The sequence below is a fragment of the Panthera leo genome, chromosome A3 (assembly GCF_018350215.1).
Source record: "Panthera leo isolate Ple1 chromosome A3, P.leo_Ple1_pat1.1, whole genome shotgun sequence".
In the NCBI taxonomy this organism is placed as follows: domain Eukaryota; kingdom Metazoa; phylum Chordata; class Mammalia; order Carnivora; family Felidae; genus Panthera; species Panthera leo.
In genome coordinates, this window is record NC_056681.1 from 43,428,016 (window position 1) to 43,446,618 (window position 18,603).

The following is an 18,603-nucleotide window of genomic DNA, read 5'->3' on the forward strand; positions in this document are numbered from 1 at the left end:
GTCAATGGCAGGTGCTCACAGTGAATTAAAAAAAAGTGTATGAAGCCCTTAGGCTGGAAAACACAAGGCTGCTTCTGTGCATTATCATCTGTGTTATTTTGTACTGTCAACAGTGTTCAGCACAGCTGATGAGAACTGTTTGGAGTATTCTTTAGAGAAATGGAAGCATACTTGGGGTGGGCGGTATGTTTCTAAAATATTGCCATTTACTGTTTTAGGGCACTTTTCCAAACACGGGAGCCAGGATTATGTTGTTTACTGGAGGTCCCCCCACCCAAGGGCCCGGCATGGTAGTTGGAGATGAACTAAAGGTTCCTATTCGTTCCTGGCATGATATTGAGAAAGATAATGCACGTTTCATGAAAAAGGCGACCAAGGTAGGTGCTCTTGAACACAGGCTGTAATTCTGGTATCCTGGTGCTGGATCTAGGTTGCTCTGGAGTGACAGCTGCTTTGCTGAGACCATGCTTTGTGGTCAGCAAGTTGATCTTGATGAGATGACCTCCCAGATACTGGCTGTTGTTAAATTATTGCCCCAGTTCTGAGTCCTTACTTAGAGTGGGTGGTGTTAAAACTGCTAAACATGTTTTGAGATTGAAAACTGTATGTTTGATTTAATTTGGATGTCATAAAGAAAACTATCTCCATATTCCTAAGTTCGGTTACATCCCTTTGGTATAGTAAGGCATACCTAGTGAATAACATTGCTCTTTCCTAAACATAATTTTTCTCTCTTCACAGCACTACGAGATGCTTGCCAACCGAACTGCTACAAATGGTCACTGCATTGATATTTACGCTTGTGCCCTTGATCAGACAGGACTTCTGGAGATGAAGTGTTGTGCAAATCTTACTGGGTATGTTGACAACAAATACCTGGGAAAGGCAAGTATGTGTGTTTTAAGGAAAGAGAAATGAGTGGTGGAACTATAGGATGTGCGTGGCTGACTTAAATAAGCTTTCAGAAAGCTCCAGGCTGTGGTATCAGTGGCAAGGAGCATGATGGACACGGAGCACATGCTCAGCCTGAGGGTGCGTGGTGGGGCATGCTTAGAGCCTATGTCTGTATTGTGTGAACCGGTCATGGTGTAGAGCATAGTTCTCAGAGCGTGATAGGGCCTCGCCAGCAACCTTCAGGGCTCCCGGGGACTGAGTAGAAGTGCACTTCCTCAGGTCTCACCCCAGATTTCCTGAATCAGACTATGAGGCTGCAGCCCAATAGTCAGCTTTTACACATTTACCAGGGGACTCTGGTGCACAGAAAGCCTGAGAACTGCTCATGTGCACCAATGATCTGAAGCTGGCTGCATGCTAGAATCTCCTGGGAACTTTAAAAACTACTCTTGCTTTGAGTCTTGTCCCTCAGAAATTCTGATTTAATTAGCATGGGGTATGACCCAGGCATCAGCATTTCTTAAACTCTCCTGGGTGTTTCTAATGTGAAGCAGGGTTTAAGAACCACGGTGTGGACCCTTAGTGCTCAAAGTGTGGCTGAGCACAGGCAGTATCAGCCTCACATGAGAGCTTGCAAGAAATGTAATATCTTGAGCCATACCCTAGACCTTTTGTATCAAAACCTGCATTTGAATAAGTTTCCAGGTGATTTGCTCAGAGCAGTTTGAGAAGTACTGGCATAGACCTGTGGCGTGTTTCTGAGATTCTGCATTTCTAACAAGCTCCCAGCAATGCTGCTGGTCTTCACTGAGCAAAGAAGGGGCACGTAGAAGGTTGAACTCATCACCGAAGCTGTCCCAGAGAGCAGCAGATTTGTTAGGTGACCAGGTCCCAAATGACACTGACATAGCTATACCAGTGAACTGCATTTAGTAGGATGAATTCCTACTGGTATCCTCCAAGAGCTCTTATCTTAGAACATCCATCGAAAAGCTTTACTGTGACCATCCCGAGTTCATACGCCTGTGTGTGTGTGTGTACGCGCGCACGCGTGTGTCTCCAGTGGAGAGGGACCATCACTTCCATCAGATTCTCAGCGAGGTCCTTGATTCCTGAATGACTTGGTGTTTAGGTCGTATAACCTCTTACACAAATATGGTATCAGGGAAACATGTTAGCAGTGACATTAGTCTCAGAGGTTTTAGTTGTGGCTCAAGGTGAGCCAACCATTTGGGAGGACTTCCAGCAAAGGCAAGGTAGGTAGGCTGTGTTACAGGAATTGATTGTCTTCAGAGACAATCTGAGCATTTTCAGTTTAAAAGGGATGTACAGATGAGCTGGGGCAGTTCAAAGATGAGCAGTAAGAGTGGCGGAGAGTACTGTGTCATAATGAGTCATAATGTGTCATAATGAGAGCGATTAAAGGATCTAGAAAAGATACCACTGAAGACAGATGGGGCATAAGATCTATATTGAACAATCGACTGCCTCTCCTGCGGAGAGGGTATCAGATTTGTTTGTTACATGTGTGACCAAAGGGGAAAACTAGAACCAGTGTTGGAAGCTGCTGGGAAATACAACTTGAGCCAGTATGAAGACAGACCGTATTAACGGTCAGTACTGTCCGTGCCTGGAATGGACTACCTGTGGAGGGTGTGGCCTCCTATGCTGGAGGAGTTTAAGTCTAATAGGGGTAATAATAACCTGGCAGGGTTGTGTGAGTCAGGATTAGGTTTGTGTGAGTGCAACAGAAGTAGACACTGGAAATAGGCAGCCAGGGCTGGGATATTAGTTTCATTATCCCTGGGGCTGAGGCCCTTCCTGTGCTGTTCCACCACCTTTCTGTGCTACCTGAGGTTTAGGATGGTAACCGGGCTCTTGCTGTGTTATAGCAGCAGGAAGGAGGAGGGGTCCAAGGAAGATATGTGTCTTCCCATGAGAAGGCCCTCCACAAATCACAAAGGCTACCTCCAACAAACAAAGCTGAGTTACACAGCCACATGCAAGGCAGGCTGGGAAATGTAGCCTTTTTTTTTTTTTTCTCAGGAAACCATGGATCCCATGGCTAAGGAGGGTGAGAAGGGTGGACTGTATAGGGCCAAAGAGCCATCTCTGTTCCTGGAGGGGTCAGGCACTCTGAGATAGCTGGACCAGATGATCTTGTGTCCTGCTCAATTCTGAAATCCTATTGGGTGATCAATGACTAGATGCATAACTTGGCATCAGGTGGTGCTTATCTGCCCAAATACATGAACTGCTGAAATTTTGAATAGTATTTTCCTCTAACTTCAAGAAGGGATACATATAGGTATTCATACACTAGAGATAATTTACATGCAGGCAAAGATTCAATGTTTTGAGGCAGTGAATTAACCTGAAAAGGATTTCCTGCAGCCTGGGTATTTCCCCTGTCAGAGGAGAGTAAATGAGGGGAGCTGGACACATTTCCTCAGTAGATGACCCATTAAACCTGTGGGTTTACCAATGAAGGGTTCTTCTGTTTTCTTCTTCTTTTGAAATAATTACGGATTCATAAGAAATTGCAAAAATATTACAGAGAGGTCTGTCCATGCTCTTCCATTTAGCAACTCTAGTGGTTGTGTCTTAATAGAAATATAGCACAGTATCACAACCAGGGATTGACATTGTGTGATAGAATGAACTATATCATAGAGTCTGCTTGGACTTTGAGTTTGTACAGGCACTCATTTTTGTAACATGTGGGGGTGTATAGTATGAGGTTGTATCATCTGTAGATTTGTGTGACCACCTCTGTGGGACAGATTTAGAACTGTTCTAAGGAGTCCTATCTTTGATATTTTGAAAATAGTGTCTTTCCTAAGTACAAATTGAACTTGCTGTTTCCCATTTAAGTTAGTAGCACCTTCACAGACATGGGGTTTTTTTCTTTCTTTAAATTACTGTTTGTGAACACCGTGGAAGCATCTGAGTGGCTTTCAGTCATCCTAAATGTTCACTTTCTTCTTTCTTTCCTAGAGGCCACATGGTGATGGGAGACTCTTTCAACACCTCTCTCTTCAAGCAGACTTTCCAGAGAATTTTTACTAAAGATTTCAACGGAGATTTTCGCATGGCGTTTGGTGCTACTTTGGAAGTGAAGGTATGATAACCTTCTAAAATTTTAACGGAAGAAGAGTGTTGTTACTTATTTAGTAGTCAGATTTGTAGAAGCCTCACCTTGCTGGACACAGACATCAAAAAGTAAATTAAAAGGTTCCCAGCAAAATAGTTGAACAAGGTATATTGATTCTATTACTGTGCTTCTTGAGGGTGACCTGTATATTTACTACTGTTTTATGCAAAGAGGTGTCTGATTCCCCTGCAGGCTCTGCTTGGTCCTGCTCTAGGACAGCAGGCCTGAGAAGTGGCGGCAGGCTGAGCACAGAGGCTGCCACGTGGTGTTGAGCACCCCCTGGCCGTTGGTATGGGCCACCACATTCACAAAGCCATGTTTATATTTAGTGGCTGTCTGCAGACTAACCAGAGCGCTCGGAAATAGTGCAGTAGTGGGAGTTTGGGTCCTTCTTTTTCTTGTAGGGACTGAAAACCCTACACACTTCATTCTGAGTTGTTGAGAAAACATTAGAAGGGGCTGCTACGTGATACAATTGGGATTATTACTTTGAGAATTAGAGATAAACTTTAAATAATCTCAAATGTTTGAGTTTTTTTTTTTTTTTTTTTTTTTTTTTGAGCTGAAGAGAGGTAGACTTTAATGAATTGAGATTTAAAAATCTAAGTATGTTGGCCATGTAGTTATGTTGGAGTTCATGAATTAAGCACTTTATTTATTTATTTGCTTATTTATTTATTTTTTACATTTATTTTTGAGAGACAGAGAGAGACAGAGCACAAGCAGGGGAGGGGCAGAGAGAGAAGCAGACACAGAATCCGAAGCAGGCTCCAGGCTCCGAGCTGTCAGCACAGAGCCTGACACGGGGCTCGAACTCACAAACTGTGAGATCATGACCAGAGCTAAAGTCAGATGCTCAACCAGCTAAGCCACCCAGGTGCCCCTTGAATTAAGCATTTTTAAAGCAACATACAACAGTATATCCACTGATCACAGATTATAAATAATTACGGCTAAGTACTTGGGATTGGAAAGAAATGTATTTTTGGCGGAATTATTTTCTTCTATGTGTACAATAATTTCAAAGGTGAAAAAGTTCAAAATGCTGCATCATCTTTGGAACAAAGTTAATGCAGTTTCTAAAGGAGGATTTTATTCATTTTTATCCGATTACAGTGGTCACAGAAAAGTTTGTAAGAGAATAATCCACGTAGGATTTCTTCTCACTGGAATGATAATGCTACCATATTTTTCCTGTAAGTTTTAGCTGTGTCTTTCGTGAGAGGATGGCTCTCAATGAATTTTAACTTTATGCTGTCTTGTATTTCCATTTTAGACCTCTCGGGAGCTGAAAGTTGCAGGAGCCATTGGTCCTTGTGTGTCTCTGAATGTGAAAGGACCATGTGTGTCAGAAAATGTAAGGAAAACTCCATTGTTCTCACCCCCTCTGCCCCAGGATTTAATTCATTAGAAATGTCAGTGGGGCGACCTTATGTCACTTGTTGGGATGTGTCTGTGTCTGTGGTGAGGGGAGAAGGGCCAATTCTTTACTGATGACCACAACTCTGAGAGGTGGTGTCTTTTCTGTCTGTCCTTCCATCTATCTAAAGGGTCAGAGAGGAGAAAACTGAGGCTCGAGAGGTCAAGTATCTTGTTCTCTGGGTCAGAACTGATATGGAGGAGCTAGAGCCTAGGTTCCCCTAACCCCACTGTCCTTGTTTGGGTCTCTGTGACAATGAGCCACAAGGTATTCTGTGTAGCAAGGCAGGCATTCAGCTGAAGCCTTCAGGGATAAAGCTTTGTGTGTTGCCTTAGAGGTGATACCTTTGTCTCACTTCTCAGAGACCATCTTGAGTTGGTTGGGCATGAATGACACTGTTGTACATGCAGACAGGTATGTTCTTTGGGTAACACATTTTGAGAATATGTGAGCAAACTTAAGTTAACCCACTAGATGGTGAGGTGGCTTTGCTGGTGGCTCACTTCCTCTGCTTATACTTTAGCTGCTAGGAGACAGACCGTTGGGTGCAGTGAGGCCCCTCCAGAGTGGTTCTGGGCTGGGATTGTCATAGTTACGTCCTTCCTTTGATGTCCTCTTCAATGAGGACACGCTGGACTCTGTAGAGCCAGATGTGGATACAAGGGTGCACATTTACCCCTGCTATCTTATGGCCTGGACAAGGTACTTAATCACTCTGGGATTTAACGTCTTTATCTAGGAAGTGGAGATAGTAATAGTACCTGTTGGGAGGGCTAAATGAGTAAGTTCAGGTCAAACGTGCAGAACAGCCCCTGGCACAATGGAAGCCCACATAGATTTCATCTTTCTCATCCTCATTTTTTTTTTTTTTAACATTTATTTTTGAGAGAGACAGAGCATGAGCAGGGGAGGGGCAGAGAGAGAGGGAGACACAGAATCCAAAGCAGGTTCCAGGCTCTGAGCTGTCAGCATGGAGCCCGGTGCAGGACTTGAACCCACAAATTGCAAGATCATGACCTGAGCCAAAGTCTGATGCTTAACCGACTGAGCCACCCAGGTGCCCCTTACATCCTCACTTTTATCTTCATCATCAGTGAATATTCATTTAGTGACTACTTTGGTTTTGGTTTTTTTTTGTTTTTTGTTTCAAGTTTTTACTTAAATTCTAGTTAGTTAACATACAATGTACTATTGGTTTCAAGAGTAGAATTTAGTGATTCATCACTTAACACAACACTCGGTGTTCATCACAGCAAGTGCCCTCCTTAATGCCCATCGCCCATTTAGCCCATCCCCTGCCCACCTCCCTCCATCAACCTTCAGTTTGTTTTCTAAATTCCACCAATGAGTGAAATCATATGGTATTTGTCTTTCTCTGACAGACTTATTTTTGCTTAATATAATGCTTACTGACTACTTTGGTTAATGTTTTGTTGAAGTTGCCGGAGGCAAGGTGATTTGAGAGAATATTCCTATAATCCCCTGGGCGAGGCAGGTTGCTGCCCTAAAGCCCATCTGAGGAGTCACTCATTATCCCAGTGTATGAAAGGACTTATACCCCTAATTCCTGGGAGGGCTTTGGAAGGTTACCCTGTTCCAAAATATTTTCCATAGACTTAAAATCTCCTTAGAAGATAATTTTATGAATCAGTGGAAGCTTATTAGCTGTTCTAGGAACCGGTAGGAATTCAACGATGAGGTTTTGGGAAGGGGGTGGAGGGTGCAAAGAGGGGGAGATAGAATTCAACATACAGAGAAGCTTAGGGAAGTGGGAAAGAGTCCTGTATACCCACCATTTACAGTCAGTAATTGTTAACATTTTGTCTTAATTCTGTCCTCTATTTTTGCAATATTTGCTTTGTCTATCTGATTATTATCTATTGGCCATATTTACTTTATCATACTTCTTCAGAACCTTTAAAAACAAGTTGCAGGTGTCATGACACTTACTCTTTTGGTGTGTATCTTCTAAAATTAAGGATGTTCTCCTACCATGACATATCAAACCTAAGAAAATGATAATTTGCTAATATCAGCTGTATTTAGTCATATTCTTTCCCTAATTTTTCCCTAAATGCCCTTCATAGCTGTTTCTTCCACACGCTAACCAGTAGTGCATCTAGCATTATGTATCCTTAGTCTTTTTAAGTCTGGAATGGTCTTTCTGTTCTTTGAGGTTTTTTTGCTTGTTTGATGACATCGATTTGTTGAAGAGACAGTGCCAAGTGCCCATCTCTTCTGCAATAGAGTACCACACATTCTCAGTGTATTTGATTGTTTCCTTGTGGTGGCCGTGAACTGGTGTCTGTCCTTTCTGTATTTTCTGTAAAGTGAAAGATTAGTGATTAGATTCAGGTTAGACCATTTTGTCCACCACAGTTCCTGGGTAATCTTATACCTCATGCGTGTTTCTTCAAGAACCACTTCTGTCTGGTCTTCTGTGTTAGTGGTGCTGAGTTACACAGTGTGGTGAAGGTGATGACTGCCCCACATCTTTCTGTTATAAGGGCACATTTCCTTTTAGTCGTTAGCAGTAAATCTGTTGAACGAGATTGTGGCAAAATGTGAATATCTTGCTTGCCAACAGCCTTTTACCTAATGGTTTTAACATCCATTGATTATCCTTACTTGAATCATTATGTTTCATTGGAGATTATCAAATAGTGATTTCCTAATTTTATCTTCATACTTACTCTGGTAAATGCAAGGTAAATGCTTACATACGGAATTTGTGTATTAGTGAGAAAATGTACTTCTGGGGCTCTGGAGGGTTTGTGGCCCACTCAGGCATTGGTGCTGATAGAAGAGGGAAGATTTTCTTTTTGTCTACCCATCTTGATTTCATTGGCTTGGGCCCTGCAAACAAGACTGGCAAAGGACAGGTTTCATAATAGAATAAATTAACGCACACATTACACGTAAACACATTGCATGTATGTACTCAGTAGGGAGTAAATCAAAGGGATGGTTAGAATTTGGGATTATGTGGTATCTTAACAAAAGAACAGTAAATCTGTAGAAAAGTGATAAGATACAGGAAAGGCACTTTGAGCCTCTAGGGCTGGCACAATGTGGAAGGTAGATAGATGGAGGGAGCTAATGGAAGAGAAGGAGGGTTGGTCTTAGCATGTTTCTTGTATAGATTCGTCTTATGCCCTCTCTGGGCTGATAAGCATCTAGAGTTGTCTTTGATGATTGATAATCATCCTGCCCTTAGTAGGTGGAGGGCAGAGAGTTTTCTTATGTCTGTTTTTTCAAACTACCTTCAGCTTAAAATAACCCTTATGTCAGAGTGGTGTATTTTGCAATGGCATACTCTGAATCCCTCGAATTGAAACTTTAAGTTTCACATATTAAAACTTGAGTTGTGGTATGGGAAGATTCGGGAGAAAGGATTAGCAAGCCAAGAAAGGGAGGCATGCAATCTTCTTTTGCTTCTTTGCCATATTCCCTTGGTGTGGCCCTTCACTTTCCAACAGATATTCCCTGCTTCTATTAGAAAAGGCCACTAAAAGGGAAGGTGACATGTACAAATCCATCCATCTCACCAGCTTGCTTTGGAAATACTGATGAAACAGAGCCCTCTCTTCTCTCTACCTTAGAACTGCTCTGTGATTTCACCTAAGAATGTTCCCTTCACCCTCTGACTGTCTCTTTCCTGAGATTGCTGGTTCTTTGGCCAGGTACAAAGACTCCTGGCATAGCTTTGTAGAGGCCACAGTGGTATCGGCTCTACTTACCTAACAGTGTACCATCTGGGTGCAGTGTACAATTCAGAGTCATACAAAAAAAATATGACCCTCTCGATGCATACTCATGTTACTTCCTAAAAAGCACAGTATTCTGGGGTGCCTGGGTGGCTCACATGGTTAAGTGTCCAACTTTTGATTTTGGCTCAGGTCATGAGGGATCAAGCCCCACGTCAGGCTCTGTACCAACAGCACAGAGCCTGCTTGGGATTCTCTCTCTTCCTCTCTCTCTGCCCCTCTCCTGCTTGTTCTCTCTCTCTCATAAATAAACTTAAAAAAAAAAAAAAAAACTTGGCATCTACTATTCTGCATTTTGATGAAGTATGTTAAAACATATATTTACTGAATGATAAGAATGTATGTTGCAGAATCTAGTGATCTTGGTTGACAATTCTAGGTATTTTTGACACCTGCAGCCTTTTCTTGTAGATGTCCTGATTAAAACAGCAACACTCTTCACATTTCAGTGAACTTCATTTATCATTGGGAGTCCTTCAGCTAGTCAATAAAAAGCAGGCTTCATACCACTAAAATCTAAATTCTCTTACAAAGATTTATATGTAGTTTTTGCATAAAGGAACTGGATTCAAAATTAATAATTAATAGTTAATATCCTGTAACTATTTCTTGTTCTAATAATAATGGTGAAATTTTCGAGCTAACTTTCAAGATAATTCTAACTGTGGCTTCTTTCAGCTAACTTCAGTGTTACATACTCTGTTTGTGTGTGTGTGTGTGTGTGTGTGTGTGTGTGTGTGTGTGTGTGTGTGTGTGTGTAGAGGGAGAAAGAGCTATCTTGGTGATATAATGGAAATTGGTCCAAGTTCTAATATAAAAAGCTTAATTTTAGAGGCCTGTAATAAATCTTAAACTTTATTCTGGCTTATTATTGTACTTTTTTTTAGTTAAATTTAAATTTTCATTTGGAATGAAATCTTTCAAGTAGCCTACCATTCTTAGAGTCCGTATTTGTCATCAGCAGTTAACCACAGGAGTAGCTTTTTGTTTTTATTTTTAATTCCTCTTCTTACCCCAGGAGCTTGGTGTTGGTGGCACGAGTCAGTGGAAAATCTGTGGCATGGATCCCACATCTACACTTGGCATCTACTTTGAAGTAGTCAATCAAGTGAGTTGGATTTCTTCATGAGTATTCATGTCTCTTGGTGTTGTATTTTCTGGTTTATTTATTTTGAGAGAGTATGTGGGGGGGGGGGGGGCAGAGAGAGAGGAATCCCAAGCATGCTCTGCACTGTCAGCACAGAGCCCAACATGGGGCTTGATCTCACCAACTGTGAGATCATGACCTAAGCTGTAATTGAGTTGGACACTTAGCTGACTGAGCCACCTAGGAATCCCTGTGTGTTCTGATTTATTACAGACTGGTGGCCTCTAGCTTCTTTCTCTGAAGACTGATGTTTCTTTGAGCTTGTGTTTGCCTGACATCTGTCTGGCACGACCCTTTTTTTCCTTTCAGGGTTTGGTCAGAGTCAGACAGCAGATTGCTTTCATCACTTAAATTGTTGAACTGATAAGTTCATCAGAAGGGGAATAGCTTTTACCAGCCATCATAATGTTGGTGAATTTTTGAGTATGTCAGTTTTTCCCCATTATTTTATTTAGAAAAATTCAAATGTACAGAAAAATGAAAAGAATTGCAGAGTGAATACCTGTATAATTACAGGTATCCTCACCCACCACTTAGATTCTATAGTTCTATAGTTCCCGTTTTACCTTATTTTACTTTGCTTTAAGACAAATTCCTGTCGTGTCTTTCATCCCTAAACACTTCAGCATGCATATCAGTAACTTGAGTTTAATATTTACTTGAATTTGGTTTTTTGTTTTTTTTTTTGAGGTAAAAGCTGTGTACAGTGACATGCCCAGATTTTAAATGTACCGTTCAGAGTGCGTCGAGAACCTTACTGTCACCACTGTGTTAGTTGTTTTAGGAAGAGCACAGTGGGCTCTGTGACCATGTGTGTTTGAGTCATGCCTGTAACAGTAACCAGGTGTGTGGCCTATCATCTGCAGCACAACGCCCCGATCCCCCAAGGAGGCAGAGGCGCCATCCAGTTTGTCACTCAGTATCAACACTCCAGCACCCAGAGGCGCATCCGCGTGACCACCATTGCCCGAAAGTGAGCATCCTGGTTTCCTTTCTGTGGAACCACCAGTGCTTTTCTTTTGAAGAGATCATTTAATATCTGTTAGTTTATCTTAATAGTTCCATTGAATGGTTCTCACCAGTCTCACAGACTCATTTGATTAGAGAAGGAGGAGGAGGAAGAGATATTGCGGGCTAACCTAGTTAGGCCTGCAGACACTTGCCTAGAAGAATCCTCTTTCAGTAGGAATAAATTCATTAAAAATTAATTTTCATTTAATGACCCGTAAATACATCCTCCTTGTAAAAGATTCAAGCAGCTCATAACTGTATAAAGAATGGGTCTCTGCCCACTCTCCCCAGAGGTGAAATGCTATTACTACACTGGTATTTATCTTCACAGTCCCGTTTCTGTGCAGTTGTGTCGTGTGTGTGTATTATATGGACAGATGGCTTCTTATATTAGTATACTCACAAACTTTTCTCAATAATGTATCAAGGACATCTTCCACGTCAACACATATGACCTCCTCACTGGTTGTAATGGCTGCACAGCATTGCATGGTTTGAATGGGATGTACCACTCCTCTCTTCAAGGAATTTCAGGTCCTACCTTCCTTCCAACAGTGCTGCATTCATGGGTTTAGGTCTTTGTGTATATGAGTATTTCTTTCCAGCCCCTTCATAGAAGTAGAATTTTGTATCCTGTAAAACTGTCCTAAGAAGTTAATTTGTATTCTCCCTAATACTCTAAGGAGAGTCCTGTATTCTCATTAATAATTAATATTATTGATCTCTAACATGCTAATATAGAGCAGTTTGCCACTTTTATATGTATTTTAAAATACATATTTATTAATTTTTCACATGTTTATTAATGGGTTGAGCACTTTTGATGTTTACTGGCCATATATATTTCTTTTGTGATAGCCTTTGCCCATTTTGTAAAACCTGTTTCTTTTTCTTGTTCATTAATTTACAGGGACTCTATGTATTCTGGATATGATTATTGTTTGTTGTTCATATCTGTTCCTGGTCTGTCTATTGTCTTTCAGTTTTGTTCATAATGTCTTTATTTGTTTAGAAAACTTTTGTATACATGCTAATTCTTTCTACCATGGGTATGATGCTGGAAAGTCATCTTGTATATTTGTAAACATATAGATTTTTGCAAGATTGACCTAGAGTAAGGAACTGGAGACTTAGGCACCTTTTGGGTATCTACTTTCATGATAACTTATGGCACATTGGGAAGTTCTGTGTAATTTTTCCTCTGCACTTACATCCTTCAGAGATCACATGAGGGCAAATGAGAATGTATGTAAAACTCCTGTGATTCCTTACTGAGTTCTAATCTATGTTGCCTTAGATGAAGTAACAGGACTTAGGTTTCTTTATCTTAACGGAAAGCTGGCTTTCTGGTCTCTCCTGAATATAAGCATGGCACTAATTCTGGAATTGTCAGTTGGGCAGATGCACAAAGCCAGCTCAGGCACATAGAAGCAGCATTTGACCAGGAGGCTGCAGCAGTCTTGATGGCTCGGCTGGGGGTGTTCCGTGCAGAGTCAGAGGAAGGGCCTGATGTGCTCCGGTGGCTAGACCGACAGCTCATTCGACTGGTAAGTTGGGCACCGTGGCACCAGGTTCAGTCTTAGTCTCTGCTCTACATTGAGAAAAGAAAGCTGATGCTTAAACCTGTCATTTCATACAGTTAGTCAACAAGAATTTTCTGTTGCTTACCTTAAGCCAAACACATTTACAAGTACCTTTTCCCCTCAAGGGCTTACATTATAGTTGGGAAGGAATGACATGCATGCACAGGACATTTGGCGAAAGATGCAAATCTGTGTACCCAAAGAGTTGATTTAGAGGAGTCCCTGTGGAAGCTGTAGTTCTATTTTTTCCCTCCAGGTGTGGGTGATATTTTTCAGCAGTAGGTGTCTGTGGCCCATTGAATGTAGAAATGCCTCATGTGTTGTTCTGGGTCTAATCAGGATAAATCACACAGTAATTTAAGCAGGGAAAGTTTTACTTAAAAATTACTGTCACAGGGCACCTGGGTAGCTCAGTCAGTTGAGTGTCCAATCCTTGATTTTGGCTGAGGTCATGATCTCAGGGTCATGAGACTGATTCCCACATCAGGCTCCACACAGCACGTGGAGCCTGTTTGAGAGTCTCTGTCTCCCTCTCTCTCTGCCCTTCCCCTGCTCGTGCATATGCACACTCACTCTCTCTCTTAAAAAAAAAAAAAAAAAAAAAAAAAAAGATTGGGGCACCTGGGTGGCTCAGTTTGTTAAGTGATGTACTCTTGATTTCAGCTCAGGTCATGATCTCATGGTTCATGGGTTCAAGCCCCACATTGGGCTCTTTGCTGACAGCGCAGAGCCTGCTTGGGATTCTCTCTCTCCCTCTCTCTCTGCCCCTCCCCTGCTCTCTCTCTCTCTCTCTTTCTCTCTCTCTCTCTCTCTCAAAATAAATAAATAAAACTTAAATGAGTTTCATTGATGAGCAAACAATAGAAGAAAATTAAAAAAAGACTCACGACAGAGGCTTTGAATAATGAGGGATTGGCTAGTAGTAAGAAGCAAAGAGCAGTCTAAAGAATATAGGAAGAGCAAATGTGTAGCAGCCATTTCTTCTAGGCTCAGGTAGATCCCCCAAGGAAGGACCCTCTACTTCCCAGGGCTGATCTAGGTGGGAGGGCACAGCCTTGGCTCACTGAGTCTCTCTTGGCAAGGAAGTTGCCCTAGTGTCATGGCAGAGGAGCTTGACAGAAATTCACCCTCTGGAATTGGATGATGAAAGTCTACCCTTGGGGTGCCAAGGAAAACTCTTCATAAGGAAGTGTCTCACCAGAGGCACACGGGGTATACAGAGGTAGCTGCTGGCTCCAAGAGCTCAGCACTGGGGAAGCCACAGGCACTCCGGCTGAGTGAGCATCCTGGAACCCTGAAACATCCTTGCCTCCAGCACACTCTACTGACAGCTTAACATCATGACAACTGGCACAGGAAAAATATTCAAAGGGCCCAAGCCCTTTTCACAACAGGCAAGAGTAAATTTGGAGCTACAAAGCAGTAAGTCAGTAATTGACATAGGCTTACTGTTATGGAAATTCACAGCACGGATTCATGATCAAACACCTATTTAACTTTATTCAGATGTGTGTGTGCCCTTGCTGTCCCATGGAACCATTTTTTCAGGGAATGTCAACATTTGAAACAATTTGAAAATTGAGCAGAAGGTCCGGGTAGTTGGCAAGGTGAGCCTTGGGGAAAGGGGAAAGTGAGCTTTGAATCAGGTTTTCTTAAAACGAGCAGGGTAACAGATGAGAAGTCAGGGCCAAGCATGGACAAGCCTGTGGGACATAGCTGTGCATTTCAGCTTTTGCTGGGGACCTGGAGAGACCTCATGAGGCCAGGTTGTACGTTGGGGAAAAGCAGTGAAAGTGCTGCTTAATTGTAGAATGCTTCATTTTATTTATGATTTTTTTAATATATATTTTTTTACTTTAGAGAGTGAGCAGGGGAGAGGAGCAAAGGGGGAAAGAGAGAGAGAGAGAGAGAGAGAGAGAGAGAGAGAGAGAATCTTAAGCAGGCTCCACGCTTAGCACAGAGCCCAGTGCAGGGCTTGATCTCACAATCCTGGGATTGCGACCTGAGCCAAAATCGAGAGTTGGACGCTCAACCAACTGAGCTACCCAGGCACCTCTATGAATTTATTTTAATTTTTATTATTGAAGTGTGGTTTACATACAATGTAATTTTGGGTTCAGGTGCACTACATAGTGATTCAACAATTCTGTTGGATGCCTTGATTTTAAAGTGAAGTCACTGCCTTAATGTTGCGGGTAGATTCCTAAGCAGGGGAGTGCCATGAGCATGACGCTTGTGTTTACATCTACCATTACCATATGAGATAAACTACAGGGTGAAAGGCTGCTGTTATGGAGACCAGTGGAGGATTCTGGAGGTTCAAGGGAGCTGAGACTAGAGTGTGGTAGGACAGTTAGAGGGTAGGGAAAGTTTGGAATCAGGATGTATGTCGAAAGAAAAATTGATAAAATACGGTCACACTATTTATGGAATCAAAAACCAAAAAATCGACATTGACTTAGGTTTCAAGTGTGGGTGACTGTAAGGATGAGGGAGGGGTAGAAGGGGTGGAAAATTTTTTTTTAATGTTTATATTTATTTTTGAGATAGAGACAGCACTAGCAGAGGAGGGGCAGAGAGAGAGAGAGGGAGACACAGAATCTGAAGCAGGCTCTAGGCTCTGAGGTGTCAGCAGAGAGCCTGACGCGTGGCTCGAACTCATCAACCTTGAGATCATGACCTGAGCCAAAGTCAGACACTCAACTGACTGAGCCACCCAAGCGCCCTCCCCCCCAATTTTTTTTTTAGTGTACTAAATAGTTCAATTGATTTTACACATGAACTTGTGAAAATACGTCCGAGGGAAGCCATCCTGCATTTGGGTGCCCCTAACAGGCAGCACTAGATGTCGGGGTGGATTTAGATGACATCAGTCTGTTACTTATAGCTGAAGTAGTGAGGATGGGAGCAAGGGCCAAGGACTAGCCTCCAAAGAACCCACAGTTAGGAGGTAGGGAGATGAGGGGCCATGGAACAAGCCAGAGAAGGATCAGTTGGGGAGAATGAGAAATAAGAAAGTGCTGTGTTAGCAACTGGAGGAGAATTTCACGAGGTTTGGGGGAGCCACTTGGCCTGTGCTACTGGGGAGTCCAGGAAGGTGAGAGCCATACAAGGTCATCAGACTTGGTAGGAGAGGTAACTGTCAGAGATAATCTTTCCTTCAGTGGTGGAAGGTCCAGTTCTCTAGTGGCCAGAAGAGAGGTGCAAAACAAAGAGGAAATAAAGGCTGGAAGAGAAAATATTGTTCAGAAATTTGCCTTTGAAAAAAGGAAGAAAATTGAGGTGTAGAGTGATGCAACATCAAAGCTTATCTATTATTGCCAGTTTTTGGTGCACTTTGGGTTTTTTCCTATGGGAGAGGGCCTGAGAGAGTGCCTCGAGCCTCTGACCGGTCCAGGTAATCCTCTGGCAGCATTGCTTGGGAGCCCCGGGAGCTGGTAAGAAATGCAGGACGTCTCCACATCTGCCGAATCAGAATCTGTGTTTAACAACACCCTGTTGCTGGGTTGGCCCGACCATGCTTGGGAAGTGCTGGTCTGGGACTCTAAGTCAGAATTGAAATTGGAACATAGCTGTCCTACTGCAGGCATTTTTCCAGGTGACACTAACTTGGCTTTTCTCTCTCTTTTTTTCCTTTTTGCTGTTCCCTTTCAACAGTGTCAGAAATTTGGACAGTATAACAAAGAAGACCCCACTTCTTTTAGGTTATCAGATTCCTTCTCTCTGTATCCTCAGGTAAGTAATAGGTGTTTTTTAAGTAACTGTAGAAGAATAAATTGTGATCGAAATAAAATACGCTGCAAAAAATTTTTTTTTTTACTCAGGCTCCGCACTGAGATTCTCTTTCTCTCTCCTCCAGTTGTGTGTGTGCTCGCTCGCTCGCTCTCTCTCTCTCAAAAAAAAAATTTTTTTTTTGGAAATAAGACTCACTGCTCTCAGGCTAAAGTGAAGACTCAGTGTGTTTTGAGACTGTGTCTATAGGTGATGAAGGTTATTCTGTTCAGTTCTCTGTGTCTGTGTGAGACCGTGTCTCAACCCTACGGAAGACACGATGACATATGCAGGAAGAAGAGATGTATGTAAACCTCCATGAAAAGGCAAAACAGGGTTGTTGCTGAAGGCCACAACAAAACCTTTTAATTCGAAACAGTGCTGGGTAGACAGCTTTCTCAGCAGCAAATCAAGAAAATGCAGCACATGTGAAGACGAGTATAACAAAATGGGACCAGAAATAATGACAAATATTTAATGATAAGTCTGTAGTGACTCTGCTACATTATACCCAGGAAACAGCAGTAATAACAGCTCCTGTAAATAACTGCACTGTGCCCGAACCAGGCACTTGGGAGCCGTTGGACAGGGAAAGGAGGGAGAGAAGTGGGCAGAGCTTGAAGCCGCTGTCAGGGATCTGTGTATTTACCCTTTCTGAACCCCCATCCTCATCTGTAAATGAGGAAACTAGAGCTTGGCCCTGTAGGTGCTGTGAGGATGCTAGGCCGAGGTGGATAGAGTGTTCACCTCAGGGCCAGGTGCTCTCTAAGTGCTTGTTGGTGGGTGTGAGCCCGCTCCACAGCTGGGGCCCAGGACTCTCAGGTGGCGTCTTTGCAGTTCAGCTTTCCCTGAACCAGAAGCAATCCCAACCCTTCCCTTCCCTTCCCTTCCCTTCCCCTCCCCTCCTCTCCCCTCCCCTCCCCTCCCCTCCCCTCCCCTTCCTTCCCCTTCCTTTCCCTCCCCTCCCCTTCCTTTCCCTCCCCTTCCTTTCCCTCCCCTCTTTCCCCTCCCCTCTTTCCCCTCCCCTCTTTCCCCTCCCCTCTTTCCCCTCCCCTCTTTCCCCTCCCCTCCCCTCCCCTTCCTTCCCCTTCCTTCCCCTCCTCCCCTTCCCTCCCCTTCCTTACCCTCCCCTCCCCTTCCATCATTTTCTTAAGAATTAGTAGAGAGTAGAAAACTTCCATTTTTTAATAAATTTGTGAGCACTTATATATGCACATAGGTGTTATTCTTTCAATTACTCAATTTGGAAAGTGGTCACAGGTTTCAGTTGTGAACTTGTACAGCTTGGACTCTCAGGATTAGAAGGGAACCTTAGAGATTACTTCACTTGACCCCCGGCCCAGGGCAGGGTTCCGTGGTCCCTAACATGTGGGCCTCTGCCCTGTGCTGGAACAGCTGAGGCTGTACAGTGTTGTGGAAGGAGCCCTGGACCTGCCAGAGTCAGAGTGGAGTTCTGGCACTGGTTCTGCTGCTGCCGATTCTGGGTGAGGTCCTGAACCCCCTCCTCAGAAGGATGTTGATACCTCCTCAGAAGGAAGGAGTGGGTCTGGAGAAGTGGTTTGCAATCTCTTTGAAGCCGTGGAATCCTTTTTTCGAGAGGACCCCCTTAAAAGACAGCACGTAAAGCAGATAGACTTGCAGCTGCTTTGGTTGTGCCCACGCACCACCCTCACCCACTGGGTGCTGCCACAGCACCCTCCACCCCCCCCCGCCAACCCGTACCCTAAGGATCTGCTAGGACTGAAGAGCACAGTTTGAAAACCACTGAATGAGGTGGTTTCCAAGATTCCTCCAGTTGTGGCATCTAGGTTAGAAGTCAAGCCCAGTCTTTGGAACCCGATGCCTGGAATAGAGTG

At 43.1% G+C, this 18,603-nt stretch overlaps 1 protein-coding gene across 3 annotated transcripts in view; it reads left to right on the forward strand.

The window, feature by feature from the left end:
- SEC23B (SEC23 homolog B, COPII coat complex component) overlaps positions 1–18,603 on the forward strand; it is a 45,012-nt gene that overhangs the window by 12,179 nt on the left and 14,230 nt on the right. For 2 of the 3 annotated variants that reach the window (XM_042931719.1, XM_042931720.1), the window contains exons 8-15: positions 219–377; positions 742–857; positions 3,892–4,015; positions 5,325–5,405; positions 10,254–10,343; positions 11,249–11,355; positions 12,787–12,940; positions 16,634–16,711. In XM_042931719.1, the coding sequence (XP_042787653.1) occupies positions 219–377; positions 742–857; positions 3,892–4,015; positions 5,325–5,405; positions 10,254–10,343; positions 11,249–11,355; positions 12,787–12,940; positions 16,634–16,711 (909 nt within the window). The remainder of the gene's footprint in view (positions 1–218; positions 378–741; positions 858–3,891; positions 4,016–5,324; positions 5,406–10,253; positions 10,344–11,248; positions 11,356–12,786; positions 12,941–16,633; positions 16,712–18,603) is intronic. The other variant, XM_042931721.1, reaches the window with a different exon arrangement.